Source organism: Podarcis gaigeae (genome assembly GCF_964106915.1).
Source record: "Podarcis gaigeae genome assembly, chromosome: 5".
Lineage (NCBI taxonomy): Eukaryota > Metazoa > Chordata > Lepidosauria > Squamata > Lacertidae > Podarcis > Podarcis gaigeae.
In genome coordinates, this window is record NC_139681.1 from 99,182,345 (window position 1) to 99,200,958 (window position 18,614).

The 18,614-nt window shown below is 47.5% G+C and overlaps 1 protein-coding gene and 1 long non-coding RNA gene across 3 annotated transcripts in view; both read left to right on the forward strand.

Moving 5' to 3' along the window:
* Positions 1–13,716, forward strand: part of TPRG1 (tumor protein p63 regulated 1) — a 43,796-nt gene extending 30,080 nt beyond the window's left edge. For both annotated transcript variants that reach the window (XM_083739935.1, XM_083739936.1), the window contains exons 5-6: positions 5,853–6,006; positions 13,015–13,716. In XM_083739935.1, coding sequence (XP_083596061.1) covers positions 5,853–6,006; positions 13,015–13,209 — 349 coding nt within the window. In that variant the 3' untranslated portion in view covers positions 13,210–13,716. The remainder of the gene's footprint in view (positions 1–5,852; positions 6,007–13,014) is intronic.
* The window catches only part of LOC310845190, a 39,936-nt gene extending 24,864 nt beyond the window's left edge, over positions 1–15,072 (forward strand). The window contains exon 2 of the long non-coding RNA XR_014564560.1: positions 14,909–15,072. This is a non-coding gene — a long non-coding RNA (uncharacterized lncRNA). The remainder of the gene's footprint in view (positions 1–14,908) is intronic.
* Positions 15,073–18,614: the final 3,542 nt, after the last annotated feature.

The following is an 18,614-nucleotide window of genomic DNA, read 5'->3' on the forward strand; positions in this document are numbered from 1 at the left end:
AGCCCTTTATATACATTCCTTAAGTTGATTATTATGAGAGCTGTGAGCTTGCTTTTGCAAGGCAATCTCATTTATATTAGGTCTAATTCGAGTCAAACAAATTCTCCTTTCCTCATTAGCACAAAGAAGCCTTTCTCTTTTCTGGTCTTCCATATTTGCCCAAGTTGGAAATCTCTGCTCACAACAATATGTCGTGGAGAACTGTAGAAGAGTACCCAGTGCTCTTGAAGAGGGGCATGGCATGGATACTGTTTTTGGTTGTATATACCGTACTTTTCGTTCTATAAGACGCACCAGACCATAAGACGCACCTAGTTTTTGGAGGAGGAAAACAAGGAAAAAAATATTATGAATCTCAGAAGCCAGAACAGCAAGAGGGATCGCTGCGCAGTGAAAGCAGCAATCCCTCTTGCTGTTCTGGCTTCTGGAATAGCTGCGCAGCCTGCATTCACTCCATAAGACGCACACACATTTCCCCTTACTTTTTAGAAGGGAAAAAGTGAGTCTTATAGAGCAAAAAAATACGGTATTTTTTAATGCTATGCTATGCTGAAATGTTTAAATGTTTCTTTGCCTTTGAGTCTTCCTTCCCCCCTTGCCCTCCTCTCCTTTGAAAACCACTGCTATTGCCTCTGGTGGTCCTCCCAGATCATCGGTTCAAATAGTTCAGTCGTGTCCCCCCTGGAGCCTCTGTCTGTCCCCCCCCCACAGCCTCCTGCACAGGCTGGACAGCAGATAGTTAACTTGGTTGAGCCCAAAGCCTTTTGGAAGGTTTTTTGGTCGTGCGCCATGTGACTCTGGAGAACATAAAGGCAGCAGCTGCTTTTTGGGTTTTGGAGCAGCTCAGGCCCGTGGATAGAATTGTAAGCGCTCTCTGAAAAAAAACACACACAAATTTGGTTTTGTCTGACTCTGTGCCAACCTCTCGGGGTACTGACTTGTCATTATGGAGGGAAGAAAGAAACTTCTCCTGATGTCATGCAGTCAGCAAAACCCACCAGCGCCCACTTGCCCTCTGAGGTCCCAACTTTTCACTTTGGGTCGCTAACATAAACAAACATGGAGGCTGCAGCGTCCTACGTTGCTGGGGAGAGACGCCTTTGCGGCTTTTGACGGAGGAAAGGGTTTGGGCCACCGGTTCTTCCTGCATGTTTGTCGTCCCCCCCCCACACACTTTCCCCCTTGCTGTGCTTCCACGCCCAGCCTGCGGAGCAAGAATTCGTGTCTGCGTTTCCTCGTAAATCTTGGCGTGCCGCCTGGGGCTACCCTTTTAATTCCCTCTCTGAGGTTTGCAGGGAGGAGAGGCTCAGGCAGACAAAGAGGATGGTGGGAGCCACTGTTGTGCTGCTTTAGTCATCGGAATGGGTGCTCCTCTGTAGCTCTGGGTGAGGGAAGAAATGTGCTTGCAAAAAAGGACAATGGGGGGAACTTGGGGAAAAGACTGGAAAGCACAATGTCTGAAGACAGAGGGGAATGGGCTCATGGTGAACTTATTGCTATTGTGATGACGTTTTGATTCTTGATTTAACCACTAAACCATAGACTTGATTCCCCCACCCTCTTCCCTCCCTGACCATTTCATAGAAAAATAGAATAACTGAATCCTAGAATCCTAGTGTTATGTACTGAGCTGAATAGGATCCAAAATGCAGCAGTCTGATTGGTCCTAAAACAATAGGATCCAGAATGCAGCAGTCTGATTGGTCCACAGGAGCCACCCAATCCAGCTCCAGGTGGAAGTGAATCCGCAACCTGATTGGCCTACGTGAGAATCCCGGAATTAGCCAATCATGTGGGGCCCATTGTGTAAATAATGTATATAAAGCAGACATTCTGGGGGAACTTCCATTCCTCCTCACCACTATGAGCTGAATAAAGAGCATGGTGTGCTGGTCCTGGGGGGTTTACCATGAGGCGTGGTCAGAGTCCGGTCTTGGGCCGAGGGTCCGGAGACTGTCCACCAAGGGCGAAGCGGGGTCCAAAGCAAGAAGCCAGGCGTGGTTGGGAACCCCGGGGAAAACAGGTCTGGGTGCTGGCAGAAACAGGTTTCCAACATTGTTGCTCCCGCAACCTGGGACCGGGCTGACTGGCCTTTATCTTCTCTGAGGCCAGGGACGGACCTGGCCCACAGGTGACCCGCCTCTCCTGGCCTTAAGGCAAGCACTCCTCCTGAGAGAATCCAGTTCCCTCCGCCTCTTTGCCCTGAGCCTCTGCAGCTCAGGAGAGGCTGGAAGGTTACTGAACCCAGGGGCAGCCTCACCTTCCCCTGACAGGGCTGGGAGAGGCGCACCTGTAGGCAATGGGTCCTCAATCACCTCTGGAGCCAGAGTGGATTCACCTGGTGCCTGCTCCTGAGGATCCGGCACAGGTGCAGGCGCTTCAAAATCAAGGCCCTGCCCCAGCTCAGCCGGCCCTGGAGGCAGGGACTCCTGTGCAGGCTGGGATTCCTCCGGTTCAGCCTCTGAATCAGATTCCCAGGCCATCACACATGGAATCTACTCTCAACTTTGAGTATATTTCACCTAGAGTTGTAGAGTTGGCTAAGCAGGAATCTCAGCTAAAGCACCCATGACAGATGGCCATCCAACCTCTGCTTAAAAACATCCAGGGAAAGAGAGCCCACAACCTTCTGAGGGAGGCCATTCCACTGTGTAACAGCTCTTGAAATTTAGTCAGGATCTCCTTTCTTGTAACTGGAATCCATTGGATTGGGCCCTATCCTCTGGAGCAGCAGAAAGCAAGCTTGCTCCATCTTCCATGTGACAACCCTTTTGATCTTTGAAGATAGTTATCATATCTCCTCTCAGCGTCCTGTTCCCCAGCATCTATGACAGATGACCATCTGACCTCTGCTTGGAAACCTCCAAGGAAGGAGATCCTTGGAGGTTGTTCTGCTGTTGAACATCTCTTGCCATCAGTCATTCTTCCTAAGGGTTCGTCTGAATCTCTTTTCTTCTCATTTGAATCCATCGGTTTAGTTCCTACCCTCTGGAGCAGCAACAGAGAAGATGCTTACTCCCTCTTCCATGGGACAACCCTTGAGATATTGGAAGATGGCTATCATATCTCCTCTCAGTCTCCTCTTTTCCAGGCTAAGCATTCCCTCAACTGTTCCTCATACGGCTTGGTTTCCAGACTCTTGATAATCTTGGTCGCCCTCCTCTGCACACCTTCCAACTTGTCAACATCCTTCTTAAATTGTGGTACCCAGAACTGGGCACAGAAGTCCATAATAGAGCGGTACTATTATTTCCCTTCTTGGGAGAAAAGTGATGGCAAACCTAGACAGCATCTTAAAAAGCAGAGACATCACCTTGCCAACAAAGGTCCGTATAGTTAAAGCCATGGTTTTCCCAGTAGTGATGTATGGAAGTGAGAGCTGGACCATCAAGAAGGCTGGTCGCCGAAGAATGGATGCTTTTGAATTCTGGTGCTGGAGGAGACTCTTGAGAGTCCCATGGACTGCAAGAAGATCAAACCTCTCCATTCTTAAGAAAACCAGCCCTGAGTGCTCACTGGAAGGACAGATCCTGAAGCTGAGGCTCCAAGACTTTGGCCACCTCATGAGAAGAGAAGACTCCCTGGAAAAGACCCTGATGTTGGGAAAGATGGAGGGCACAAGGAGAAGGGGACGACAGAGGATGAGATGGTTGGATAGTGTTCTTGAAGCTGCCAGCATGAGTTTGACCAAAATGCGGGAGGCAGTGGAAGACAGGAGTGCCTGGAGTGCTCTGGTCCAGGGGGTCACGAAGAGGCGGACACGACTAAACGACTAAACAACAACAAATTATTTCCCTTGATCTTGATGCTAAACTTCTCTTGAGGCCACCTAGAATTGGTCAGTGGCAATGATTCCTCTGGCTAGCAGTTTCCGGAAACAGCAGGAGGGAAGAATTGCTCTTGAGTCCGGATTGTGTTTGTGAGTTTCCCAGAAAGGGCAACTGTGAGAAACAGGATGTTGGACTAGATGGGCCATTGACCAGAAGGCTCTTTTTATGTTCCTTAGCTAGATAGAAAATCAGAGGTGGAGCTTGAATATCAAAATACTAAATATCGGAAATTGGCAAAGAGGCAGGAGACGAGATCTGTGCTTTGTTTTTGTTTTTTTCACTTATGTTCTGAGCCAGGTGCTTTCTGAATGGGGAAAAAAACAAACCAGGACTTGGGAAACGTTTTGTCCCTGAGACGCTTTTTGCTTTTCGTGTTCCAGAACTTGGAAGCCATCAAAGAGTGCCTGCTTGTGGGATTGTCTCGGGGAGGGAGCAAAATAAAGGTTTATTTAGCTCATTTCTCAGACAATACAAACCCAAGCCAGAGTTTTGGCACCCACAGCAGAGGTGTTTGGGAGGTTTTACAGTAATTACATCTGAAATGGGAAACCTGTCGTTTCCCCCCCCCCCCATATTTTGTTTCTAAACATCTAATCTGTCTCTTACTTAAGAAAAATAAAAAGTAGCATTAGTTTCAGTGTACCTACAAATACTTTTTTTAAAAAAAGCAACCCCCCACAATGAACACACAGAGAGAATCATAAACAGTTGAGTCTAGTTCCTTTAAATTGGTGTGTTCCTGTATCCACCCCAAACACTCACAACTCACAATGTTTCTGTTTTCCACCCTTCTCAGCCTCATAGAATTGTAGAACTGGAAGGGATCCTCAAGGGTCATCTAGTCCAACCCACTGCAATGCAGGAATCTCAGCTAACAAATCATGGACAGGTGGCCATTCAATCTCTGTTTTCTGCTGCTCTAGAGGGTAGGTCCCAAACCAATGGCTTCGAGTTGCAAGAAAGGAGATTCCGACTAAACACCAGGAAGAACTTTCTGATAGTAAGAGCTGTGGAACAGTCTCCCATGAGAAGTGATGGATACTCCTTCACCAGACGTTTTTCAGCAGAGGTTGGATGGCCATCTGTCATGGATAATAATAGTAATAATAATAATAATAATAATAATAATAATAATAATAATAATAATAATTTTTATATATATACCCCTCCATCTCCAGCCAAGACCAGGCTCAGGGCGGCTAACACCAGATATAAAAACAATTGATTGAAACACAACTTTAAAAACAAGATTAAAATACAACATTAAAACATCAAAATGCAGCCTCATTTCAGTGGAAACTCAAATCAAAAAGTTTTTTGGGGATGAAAACGTCAAGTCTTCACCAAGGCCAACTATCCAGACTGGTCCTACGTGGGCCAGAAAAAAGCCAGGGAAGTCCCCAAATAGGAGTTCTATCACAGAAGGAAAAAGGAAAGAGGGGGAGGGGGATCAAGTTGATTCCAAGCCAAAGGCCAGGCGGAACAACTCTGTCTCACAGGCCCTGCAGAAAGAAATCAGATCCTGCAGGGCCCTGGTCTCATGAGGCAGAGCGTCCTACCAGGCTGGGGCCAGTGTTGAAAAGGCCCTGGCCCTGGCGGATGGTTCAGCTGTGATTCCTGCATTGCAGGGGGTTCGACTAGAGGACACTCAGGGACCCAACTATACAACTCTATGATTCTTGTGCCTCCTCTAGCCTTCTCCAGGCCTCATTCTATGAAACAAGAAAGCCATTGTGGCACAATGGTTAGAGCGTTGGACTAGGACCTGGGGGATCAGCGTTCGAATCCCCAAACAAGCCACGAAGCTCACTGGGTGACCTTGGGCAAGTTACCACCTCTATGCTTAACCCACAGGGTTGTTTTGAGGGTGAATTGTGGGTAGAGAACAACCGTGTACACCAGTTTGAGATCCTTGGGAAGTAAAGGTGGTATATAAATGAAAGAAACAAACCAATTGCTCTCCTTGGTCTGTCTGCCGAAAAAGACGGCGCTCCTCACCTGTCCAAATGTTTCACTTTCTAGGAGGGAGGGAGAAGGCCTGAGGATCTTCTGGGACAAACAGCGAGAGCCATCTCTCCTGGCGCGCTGGAACCCCTTCTCCACCGACATGCCTTACACGACCTTCACAGAGCACCCCGTGAAGAACATCAACCAGAGGTTTATCACCATCTGCCAGGTGGGCCACAATGGGTCAAGAGGACACACAAAATGGATTGGGCTAATAGTAATACTGTGCCAGGCAGGGGAGTTTTCCCCCTCTCCCTTCGGTAGCTCCCTGATCAGAATCAACGAGCCGTTGATAGTTTTATAGTCCTTTTTATTACAGCATCATGTTGCCAACACAAACAGATAACCCTCTTCTTCCTCTTCTGAACTGATCTGATCTGCTGCTGCTGCATTCCCCAGCCTTCGTCTTCAGAGTACAGTGGTACCTCGGGTTACATACGCTTCAGGTTACAGACGCTTCAGGTTACAGACTCCGCTAACCCAGAAATAGTACCTCAGGTTAAGAACTTTGCTTCAGGATGAGAACAGACATGGTGCAGCAGCGGCAGTGGGAGGCCCCATTAGCTAAAGTGATGCTTCAGGTTAAGAACAGTTTCAGGTTAAGAACGGACCTCCGGAACGAATTAAGTACTTAACCTGAGGTACTACTGTATTCCCCGACGTACCAAGGGTATAATCCAGTAGCTTCCAAAGTGGACATCCCAATGTTAACGGTAACAATTAAAAAAATAACAGAGTTCCCTTGCAGCTCATCTTGAGACCAACTTCTCTCTTGAGAGCAGCTTGGAGTAAGGCAATTGTGAGTGGGGAAACGGCCGGCAGGGAGAGGGTTAAGCCCCTCTCCCCACGCACCCATTCCCCACTGCCATTTGCACCTTCCGTGGACTGCTTTTCTTAAAAATTAAGCTCTGAGGATTGGTACCGACCTATAATTAGAGGCCAATGGAACTGTCAATTTAGGTTTCTCATTTTCCCAACCTTAAGCTTGGTTCACACATTTTCACATCAGTTTGTGATTCATTTGGTTTTTAAAAGAGGCCCTCCCATATTAGTGCATCCATATGCTAATATTTACATTATTTTTTAAAAATTTGAAGGTAATTTATAGACCACCTTTCATTGTAAAAGTAACAAGGCAACTCCCAAATGAAAACAAATACAAAACACTCATTTTGTTTGCAATTCTGACTGATGGACACATTTTTTGCAAGCAAGTTTCCCATGTATAGTATATTGTTATGTTTTCACTGAGGTATATGCACACGCTTTTCCTAATAGACACATTCTTGCACTCCTTTGTTAATTATTGGAGAACTACACAACAAACTGCAGGGAAGTGTGGACTTTGAAGGATGCTCCAGTCACAATACCCAGTTTGAGAAATCTGCATAGAAATGTTCACCAATCCCAATTTCTCCCCGCATAAGAATTTAAGAAGAGCCTGGTTCAGGATCAGACCAATGACCCATCCTGTGGGAAACCAGCAAGCAAAGGAGCATTTGAGCAAAGGAGTGGCTTCCAGCAGCTGGTCCCCAGAAGCATTGCTGTGTCCAGCCGTGGTCATTGTGGCTAGTGGCAATTGTGGCTGGTAGCCCCCAATAGCCCTTCTTTTCACCTGCGGCTAATCCCAGGTTAAAGAAGACTTGCATGAGCAACTGAGCCCTCCAAATAAATTTCCAAATGTAGAAATGCAGGAGGGATGTGTGGGCGGTTGCAGTAGCCACAGTGGGCATCAGGTAAACGTCATGGCATGAAACTGAGATCATGCAATAATGGATTCCTGGTGCCTTAATGTAAACAGGAAGTGAGTGGCATATGCCCCCCTTCTCCCCGCAGTGTGAAATATAAGCTGCACAACCATCGATTTGAAACCACACATGCTCAGGTCAAAAACAATATTTCCTCCTCCCCAAATTATCTCCCCATCTGCACACTCGTAAGGATGTCAGTAACCGGATCCCCCTGTGGAAAACAGAGCGAGAGAGGGAGTGCGGAGGGGCTTGTTCAAAGGGACGCTCCGTCGCCTCCGAGTGCTTTAATCCAGCTTTGGGGAGCGTTGGGAAGTTGTTCCTTTTTCAACCCCCCCTCCCTCGTGGGCACAAGGAAAAGGAGAGAAAAGAGGTTTTATTTTCCTTCAACGAGACGGGGTGGATTTCTCACCCAAGTGGTTTCAGGAAAACATCCGACTTGGCAAGAATGGAACCCTTCACGCTTCAAGAGATGAAGGAGCTGCTAGGAATCCCACAAACTCCGAGGGGAAGGAGGGAGGGAGCTTGCGGGCTCTGAGATCATCCTGGGAGAGCAAGGGGTGAAACCGCACGTGGGTCGGACTTCTCAGGTCGCCCCTCCAGCCCCGAACCTTTCATTTGAAGGACTCCAGGTGCAATCGCTTTTCAGCAATCCCAAATACTTGCAGCAGAAAACGCAGGCAGAGATGCACCTCCGGTGGAAAGGGACCAGCACGTGAGGCACGAACACACAAAACACCGCCTTTTAGATTTTACAGCAGCAAAATGTGGTCACAATAGGGCAGCCCTCCAGAAAGCATGCAAGCAAATAACACAGTCTACCAGGGCAGCAGAGACCTTGGAGATTGAGCAGAAGCAAACAGATGCAGGAACTTGAAGTTTAAGCCCGGCCTAGACATTTTGGCTTCATAAGCTGCTACTAGCTAGGCTTGTCCTGTAATAGTCCATTCTGGTTAGATTTTATTGCCCCCTTTTGAAAATGGGGTTTAGACCAGGTTTCCAGCTAGGATTTGCTGTAGCCACTTAGAGCTTCACTGCAGGAAAAGCGGGTGGTGAAGGAGGGGAGAATAAATTATTAGTATTTCTGTTTAATGCATTTTTATCCCGTGTTTGCGTGGCAAGGTCCCAAACCTTCCTGGGAAATGAAAGAAACACACCTGAAACAGTATATTTGGTTAAAAGGCGAAAAATGCCACCACTTTATTGAGTGGTATTGGCTTAGGCACTGGAAACCACACAACTATATCTGACTCCTGTCTATCTGCAGGAGTCTTGAAAGGGTTAACCACCAGTAGGGGGAGTCCTGCTGATGAACATCAACTAGGGACTCCCCCAGGGTCACTGCTAGGGGTCGTGCCATGGCCCTAGCCCCCCGTCTGGGGCTTCGGACGGAGACCACCCCCCCCAATTCCTTTAACACAATACCCTTGAATTCGGAGGGGGGGTGATGTCCACTACATCCCCTCCCCTTCAACCTAATACTCTAAGGCCTAACCACCAAACCTTACAAAGTTGTGATGATTTGCTACGAGGTAGGCGGAAAAACCAAATGGCCAATTTGCCAAGTGGAAAAATTCCTACCAGGCCCCTTGGACGACCAAGGGGACCAACCGAGGTCCATAGCAAGGTCAGGAGATAAAAGAGCCTAACCTAAGGGAGGGAGAACGGACCGAGCAGGGAGAAAAACAGGGGTGAGTCCTCAGCTGTGGGCAGTTTAAATAGCCTGCGCCATGCCCCCAGACCGTCCGAATTAGACGGCCTAAGGGTGACATGGCTGAGGACCATTCAATGGCGCAGGGGAGGGATTGCTCACAGGCCACAACGACATCTCCCCAGGAACAGGACACGGCTTTCTCCCAAGTTGGGATTCAAGGCAACACAGAATTTTTTTTGCAACATTATACAGTGGTACCTCAGGTTAATTACCGTATTTTTGGCTCTATAAGATTCACTTTCCCCCTCCTAAATAGGAAGGGGAAATGTGTGTGCGTCTTACGGAGCGAATGCAGGCTGCGCAGCTATCCCAGAAGCCAGAACAGCAAGAGGGATTGCTGCTTTCACTGTGCAGCGATCCCTCTTGCTGTTCTGGCTTCTGAGATTCAGAATATATTTTTTCTTGTTTTCCTCCTCCAAAAACTAGGTGCGCCTTGTGGTCTGGTGCATCTTATAGAGCGAAAAATACGGTTCTTATTTCGTTCCGGGAGTCCGTACTTAACCTGAAACTGTTCTTAACCTGAAGCACCACTTTAGCTAATGGGGCCTCCTGCTGCTGCCGCATTGCCAGAGCACAACTTCTGTTCTCATCCTGAAGCAAAGTTCTTAACCTGAAGCACTATTTCTGGGTTAGCGGAGTCTGTAACCTGAAGCGTATGTAACCCGAGGTACCACTGTACAAGGAGTAATAAGAAGAAACAAGTTAAAATACAATAGAACACATTTGGAACCAGCAATTAAATTCCAAGTTGTCAGCCCAGCAATCAACATCTTCTGTACTTTAGTCTCCAAAGGCCTGTCTGGACAGGAAGGTGGATGGATAACCAAGGAGGGAGCCAGTCCACTCTCTTGAGAGGGAACCCCTCAATCTAGGAGCAGCCCAGGAAAGGTCCTGTCTCAAGATGAGCAGGCGCTGAGGCAGCCATTCACCGAGGATGGGATTTGGTTTGGGGCTTTTCGGTGTGGCAAGGTAGCATGACCCGGATTCCCAAGTGCCCTCTCCTTTCCCAAGAAGGCGTCTGCATCACTTCCTGGTGGGCGGCACGGCTAAGGAAAACCCCAAGCCGATTTCCATTCAGGATGGTGCCTGGAGACACCTGTCTCCAAAGATTTGCATTTGCAGATGACGAATCAGTGACTTTTCTGTGATGTCAGCATATCTGAGAAAGGCGAGCTGCTTTTGCACTCAAGGGATATTGGCCAACTTCATCACACACTCCTAATGCCTGCAATCGGTTCTTCCGGCTGATCTTGTTGGGATAAGCAACTGTATTGCAGTGGTATATTGTCATGGCAGGGAATCCTGTGGCTGCAACTGGCTCAGCCGAGGGGTGGTGGTGGCATTGAATGGCCATGACATTCCTGCTGCTCAGGGAAGAGACCTCTCCAAACATTCACACTCCAGCTTCTGCCACCTGCTTCTTGACACTCAGAGCCCTAGAAGCAGAGGGATGGGTGAATCTGCCAAATTTGGTTTCTCGTTATTTTCAGCCTTAATATCAGTTCTCCTTATTTCCACAGCAGCTTATTTCCTTCCTTCCTTCCTTCCTTCCTTGTCCTCATGAACATTTATTAGCACCTTTTTTCCAGATTTCTCCTAATGTACAGATTTGTGAATACAATTTTGCCTAATATATACATTTTTTGCAAAGCAATTTTGGTGCACGCTTTACTCTGGTATATATGCATTTTGCACAAATTACTTTATTGGAGAACTGCATTGAGGGTTTCAGAGACGTGCAGATTCCACGGAGGGCTGTGTTTGGGTTCCTGCACGGTTTCAGAAAGTGCAAATTGATTGGTCCTCCTTTAAGTGGGAACCTGAATCGAATTTCTCAGCCCACCCCAGCTGAGCATCACATCGGGCCTGGAACTGAGCTGGCAATTCTCACTACCCATTAATTGCTTAGTTCCAGAAATACAGTTCTTTGCACTGAGGAGCTTGCAATCTCCACGTCGAACTCTGAAGCGATGTGTGTGAACCTGTGTGAAGAGGCAACAGGGGGTTAATCATGAGCAACATGGCTTTGTTTCCCCCAAACACCCACCAGCTACTTCTTCCCGAGTTGTGTCTCTCGCTCAGGGCCATCTTACACATAGAGACTAGTGGCGCGGGGCGCCAGGGCGCAAAGTTCTGGAGGGCACCAGGGAAGAGGCGGAGGCTGGATGCGGCGCCTCCTGGCATCAGCTCTCCACCCTTGCCTGCCTCCGCCACGCCATGCTGAAGCAGCGCCACGCCCGGAGCCTCCATCTGCCATGGCCAACATGGCACAGAGAGGCCAGCTGAGCCAGGAAGCGCCGCTTCCATCCTCCACCTCTTCCCCGCTGGAGGAGCCGCCCTCCCTAAAATACTATGGGAAATGGGGGGGGGGTGTGCTGGAGGGAGCTTTGCCCCATGGCGCCGGATATGCTTAAGACGGCCCTGCTCTCTCTGTTTACTCTCGAGATTTTGGCACCTCTCCACGGGGTTTGTCTGTCTGCCTGGCGTGTAACCCAACCTCCTTTGTGCTCCCCGGGTTCTGAGGATGCTTCGGCGTGTTAGAAGTCACTGCCATGGACCACTTTTAATCCTCGATCTCTGAATGGGGGCAGAAAGAGCCAGCATCTTTCATGTGCACAAGATTCTGAAAGCTCCTGAGACTTTCAGAGCAGGAATTGGGGGGGGGGAGGATTTTTCATGCACCTTATGAGCCTGCAGCGTATTTCCAGTGTGGGACAAAATGTTCTCTGGGGAGGTGGTAATAAGAGGGGTGGTCGAAGGACAAGTGGAGATTCCTGGTTCCTCAGTATTCTCAGCAGCGAGATGGCCGGGATTCAGTTTCAAATGTTATTTGCTGCGGACGGCCAAGCGTCGCTTGGTTTCCTAGGCAGGCTGTTGTTTTCCTTCGGTTGCAATGGGAGCGACCCACAGAATGTGCACAGTGGCTGGCTGGCTTTGGCCATTCCTGTCAGGGTATTTTTAATATGTGGGCATCCTTAGCACCCAACCACACTTGAGAAATGGGGATGGGGTAAAAATTTGTTTTGGTTTGACACTTGTAGGCAAGTAGACCTAATTTTGCAGGGTGTGTGAACCAAAGCACAGAGATCCTTCAAGATTCACACTTCTCTGAATTTTGCAATGCAGTTTGCCAGCCAAGTATGGCATACAAGAATGCATATGGAAGGGTGAAGCGTGCATAGAAAGGTATATATTAGAGAGGGTAACATCCAAAAATGTGTTATATTTGAGATTTGCAAAATAAATAAATACATATGTCTGTATTGGACAAAACAGCACGTAAATGTGTACATTAGGAGAAAATTGCACTAAAATATTGCTGAATTTTCATGTGGATTTTTTAAAAAAAAAGATTTGCAAAATGATATGGAAATTTGGAGAACAGAAGAGTGGAAAAACTGGAATCCTGGGCAAAACTGATGCAGCTATCTTTCCCTGTGCCTACTTCTCCTGTCCTGGATTAGTTCTCCAAGAATTCCAGGGCAGTTCTGCATCCTTGCATAGAAGGAGTGAGGAAGATTTGCATTTGTATGTATTTGTGGGAGGGAGTTCCACAGTTTGCACTGTGCAGAGAAAGCCTCCTCTTTCCATCTGCAAGGTTATGATGGCCCAGCATAAATTATTACTATACCAGCCTACAAATCTATTGTCCTGTTCAGCAGTTCCCAAAAAAATGTGGCCAGCCTGACCGGATTCTTCTCCTGCCTTTCTGCAGATCTCTGCCTTCACTGCTATGCTGGTTCAAGCAGTCCAGAATGCCGAAAGAACGGATCCCACAGCTGGCCGAACTGCCGGGGTGGAGGTGGCCCATGAGCCCCTCCTCATCGAGACCTACACGGGGCTGATGTCTTTCCTCGGAAACCGAAACAAGCTGGGTTATTCCCTTGCTCGGGGGAGTTTTGGCTTCTGAATGTCCGGCGAATTGGGGGTTTTCCTTTTGTGGTGAATGTGTTGTGTTTATTCCCCTTGAAATGTTGCTAAAGAGGGTGGGGGGCTGTTATTGAAAGGGCTGTGAGGTCAACATCCCCCCCCGGCCTTATAATGTAGGAAACTGTGTGCTGAGTCCAACCATGTAGCTCATCGTGGGCATCGTCTCAGGCTGGAAGCAGCTCTCCAAAGTTGCAGACTTTTCCCAGGATTACCCTGGGGATTGGACCAGGGACCTTCTGGATGCAAAGCAGCTGCTCTGAGCTATCGTCCTGGAATGGCAAATCCTCCTTTTGCAGGGTTCAGGGCCACACAGGATTTAACCACAGGGTCTGGAAAGATCTCCCCTGTTGAAAGGAGCCACAGTTCTCTAGAAGCCTGACAGCTGTCTGCAAGACAATGGCCCATCTAGTCCAACATCCTGTTCTCACAGGGGCCAGTCAGATGCCTGGGGAAAACCCACAAGCAGGAGCTGAGCACAAGAGCAATGCTCTCCTAGAATAGAATCATAGAATCATAGAGTTGGAAGAGACCACAAGGGCCATCGAGTCCAACCCCCTGCCAAGCAGGAAACACCATCAGAGCACTCCTGACATATGGTTGTCAAGCCTCTGCTTAAAGACCTCCAAAGAAGGAGACTCCACCACACTCCTTGGCAGCAAATTCCACTGTCAAACAGCTCTTACTGTCAGGAAGTTCCTCCTAATGTTTAGGTGGAATCTTTTTTCTTGTAGTTTGGAACCATTGCTCCGTGTCCGCTTCTCTGGAGCAGCAGAAAACAACCTTTCTCCCTCCTCTATGTGACATCCTTTTATATATTTGAACATGGCTATCATATCACCCCTTAACCTCCTCTTCTCCAGGCTAAACATGCCCAGCTCCCTTAGCCGTTCCTCATAAGGCATCGTTTCCAGGCCTTTGACCATTTTGGTTCCTCTCCTGTGGTTTCCAGCAACGGACGTTCAGAAGCATCGCTGCCTCCAGCTATTGAGGCAGAGTATAGTCATTGCGGCTAACAGCTCCACTAGTGTTCATAGAATTGCAGAATTGGAAGGGTTCTTCTAGGTCAGCCTGCTTCAGTGCAGGAATGTGGCATCTGAGGAACATCTGAACATGATCCTCCTTGGTTTTTTTCATTGCAAGCTTCTCTCCTGATAACTCAGGTGTTTCAACACCTGAGCTGGATGCTTACCTGAGATTCCTGTATAGATGGCACTCAGGGTCCTTTCCAGTCTATGATTCTATGAGCATTAAGAGAATCCTCCATAAAAAGAATCTCTCAAAGGACCTGTTGATGGCATTTTACCATTGTACTGTTGAGAGTGCATTAACTTATGGTCTGTGTGTGTGGTTTGGGAGCTGCATGGTCAGGGGAAAAACAATGCTGTCCAGGGTTGTAAAGATTGCTGAGAGAATAATTGGGTGCACTCTCCACACCTTGGATCAAATCTATGCTTCCAGGTGCCATAAGAAAGCTGCAGAGATAGCGCAGGATAGTGCACACCCCGGAAACGATCTCTTCCAGCTTCTGCCTTCTGGAAGAAGGTCCAGGGTTATAAAGACTAGGACCAGCCGCCTTAGAAACAGTTTCTATTCAAATGCAATTTTGGTTTTAAACGCAGTGTAAGGAGTCTCTATGGGAGTATATTGTATTTAATTATGGGGCATCAGAGTTTTTAGAGGGCTAACCAGGCTGGGATAGCTGGGATAGCAGCCTTGTTGGTTTCTGAATGTCTGATGTAGATTTTCAAATTCGTCATTCTGTATGACAAAAAATATTATTGTATCATATTAAGCTCATTGTATCTAAAATGCAGTGACAAGAAAAAAGAAAATCCGTGGCACATTTCGGTGAATCTGGCCCTGTTGCCAAAGCAAAACCACCCTCGCCTAGTCCCAGGTTTCCACCTCTACAACCTAGGGATTAGGCAAGCCTACCCAGCAAGGTTGTTGTACGAGGCAACGTGGAGTCCTTAGAATATTCTGCGGCTGCAGTCCTAAGCCACTGAAGCCCATGGGGCACAATGTGAATTGCATAGGACTGTGCCCTAGGCTGCAATATAAGTGCTATTATTTCAGTGAGAGTGGCTGAACAACTGTTGTTGTAAACCATAGAAGGAAAGAGTTGCTCAAGTCCTTGTTTGTGGGTTTCCCATAATGGGCATCTTGTCAGTGAAGTTCTACTCAGTATTGATCCAGAGTAGATCCCAGTGTATAGTTGGCAGCGTAACAACTTGAACATGTCGCAGGATTCCCAACAAATAGACCAGAGGCCATTGTATTTCATCCAGCTGAGCTTTACTGCTTTGTTGTTTAGTCGTTTAGTCATGTCCGACTCTTCGTGACCCTATGGACCAGAGCACGCCGGGCACTCCTGTCTTCCACTGCCTCCCGCAGTTTGGTCAAACTCATGTTTGTAGCTTCGAGAACACTGTCCCACCACCTCGTCCTCTGTCATTCCCTTCTCCTTGTGCCCTCCATCTTTCCCAACATCAGGGTCTTTTCCAGGGAGTCTTCTCTTCTCATGAGGTGGCCAAAGTCTTGGAGCCTCAGCTTCAGGATCTGTCCTTCCAGTGAGCACTCAGGGCTGATTTCCTTCAGAATGGAGAGTTTTGATCTTCTTGCAGTCCATGGGACTCTCAAGAGTCTCCTCCAGCACCAGAATTCCATCAATTCTTCAGAGATCAGCCTTCTTTATGGTCCAGCTCTCACTTCCGTACATCACTACTGGGAAAACCATAGCTTTTACTATACGGACCTTTGTTGACACCTTTGTTGGCTTTACTGCTACTGAAGACAAATGAACATAATGGTCACAAATCAATTACATTCAGGATTGGCCCTGTCCATAAGAAATCCAGTTGCAGCAGGCTTAACATAAACTTACAATAACTTGTAATAAGACTAAACCTTAACACTATAGCATACTATGTATAGAACACCACACCAGAAATAAAAGAGATAGAAAGAGAAACCCAGGCTCCTTCTGCCCTCACTATTATAGCGAGCATGACCTTGACAGAAAGAGAGAAGAGAACCAATTTAAGCCAAGTGTACTCATCTTCTCTGAAGGAATAACCCAAACAACATGAACCTTCTGCTTGTTTCTTTCACGCATAGGAGCTTCCAGAACCCTCTTGAATTGAGTAGAATAGGAAAGATCTCTACACATCAGGGCAATACTTTCTGCACTAGGAAATGCAAACTGGCACATTGGGTCGGCCATTGTGAGAACAGGATGCTGGACTAGGGGATAAGAGAGGTAATCTGGAAGACAGGTCACAGCCACCTGTCCAGGTGATGGAATTGGCTTTGCAGTGGGGGCAGAGAAGGCTAAAGGCACCTGGGGAATTGGGGATGGGTGCAGGATGGATGGGGTCCCCAACAAAGTACCACCTGGTGCCCACCCTATGAATGAGACACACACACACTTCCCATAGCAAATGGCAGGTCATGACAGCCTAATCTAGGTGACCCTGGTGCCTCAATCTGTACCCCAACCCTGGACCAGAAGTTATTTTCTTCTTATTGTTTTATTTCAGTTACGTTTGTGTTATCTAGATTATTAGTTGGTCATTAGAAGAACAACTGTTTAGAGATTGCTGCTTGTGTTTGATTTTCCTCGTCCCTCTTTGTCTCTTTTCCTTTGTGTACCGTGTTTTTCTTTTTTCTATTGTACGTCCGTGGGAAGAGACTGGCTTGTTTTCATAGTCTGTAAGCTGCTCTGGGAGCCTTTATTTGCTGAGGAGCGGCGCAAAAATGGTCCCAATAAAGACATACATATTCTGTGTTACCATATTAAGAGTGGGTTGAATTATTTCATAGAATCATAGAATCATAGAATCATAGAGTTGGAAGAGACCACAAAGGCCATCGAGTCCAACCCCCTGCCAAGCAGGAAACACCATCAGAGCACTCCTGACATATGGTTGTCAAGCCTCTGCATAAAGACCGTCAAAGAAGGAGACTCCACCACACTCCTTGGCAGCAAATTCCACTGTCGAACAGCTCTTACTGTCAGGAAGTTCTTCCTATTGTTTAGGTGGAATCTTCTTTCTTGTAGTTTGGATCCATTGCTCCGTGTCCGCTTCTCTGGAGCAGCAGAAACCAACCTCTGGAGCAGCAGAAAATTTAGAATTTTGGGTCAGGGGAAGCATCCATGCCTTTGTTTGAGGGAAGGGCAAAGCAAGGAAACAGTAAAAGAAATCATTAGGTGTTTAAATAAAATGTGAAAACCTTGATAAACTATTGATGAAGGGGGTGGGGAGTTAAGTAATCAATTCACAGATGGGTGGGAACTACATTCAGTTCACATTTAAAGTTAAATCTTCCTAATTTGTACTTTTGAAAACAATTTGAGAACTGAAACACAGCAATCCTTTGGAAGCTGCACTGCTCCAAATATTGGACTGTGGTTCTCCAGCCAAGAAACTTAATGTGATAAAGTCAGCCATCCCTCATATCCATACAGGGCTTTTTCAAAAATAAAGATGGCAGCTACAAAAGGCCATAGAATCTTAGAATTGGAAGAGACCCCAAGACTCATTGTCCAACCCCAGTAAGTGCAGGAATCGCAGCTAAGTAAGGACTTTTTAAAAAGAGAGTCCGGGGCAGGTGTCACTCACTGGGGGGCAGGAACCCTGGCAGTGCCCACAGATACTGATGCCAACCCTGCAAGGTTGGCAGCTCAGAGGTCTGAGACAGACTAGGAGAAATGCAAGTGTCTGTTGCTGGCTTTTGGAGGACCGGTGCTATTTGGGGACTTGAGCTACTACTTTTCCGGCTGCTCGACCTTTGAGAACACAAGAAGAAGAAGAGGAAGGGGAGGAGGAGGAGGAGGAGGAGGAGGAGGAGGAGGAGGAGGAGGAGGAAGAAGAAGAAGAAGAAGAAGAAGAAGAAGAAGAAGAAGAAGAAGAAGAAGGAGAAGAAGAAGAAGAAGAAGAAGAAGAAGAAGAAGAAGAAGAAGAAGAAGAAGAATTTATTATTTATACCCCGCTCATCTGGCTGGGCTTCCCCAGCCACTCTGGGCAGCTTCTAGCAAAATATTAAAATACAGTAATGCATCAAACATTAAAAGCTTCCCTAAAGAGGGCTGCCTTCAGATGTCTTCTAAAAGTCTGGTACTTGTTTTTCTCTTTGACATCTGGTGGGAGGGCGTTCCACAGGGCGCGTGCCACCACCGAGAAGGCCCTCTGCCTGGTTCCCTGCAACCTGGCTTCTCACAATGAGGGAACCGCCGGAAGGCCCTCGGAACTGGACCTCAGTGTACAGGTAGAACGATGGGGGTGGAGACGCTCCTTCAGCAGGATCAGGCCCATGGTCCCGCTAGTCCAGCATCCTGTTCCCACAGTGGCCACCAGATCCCCCTCGAAAACAGGACCTGAATGA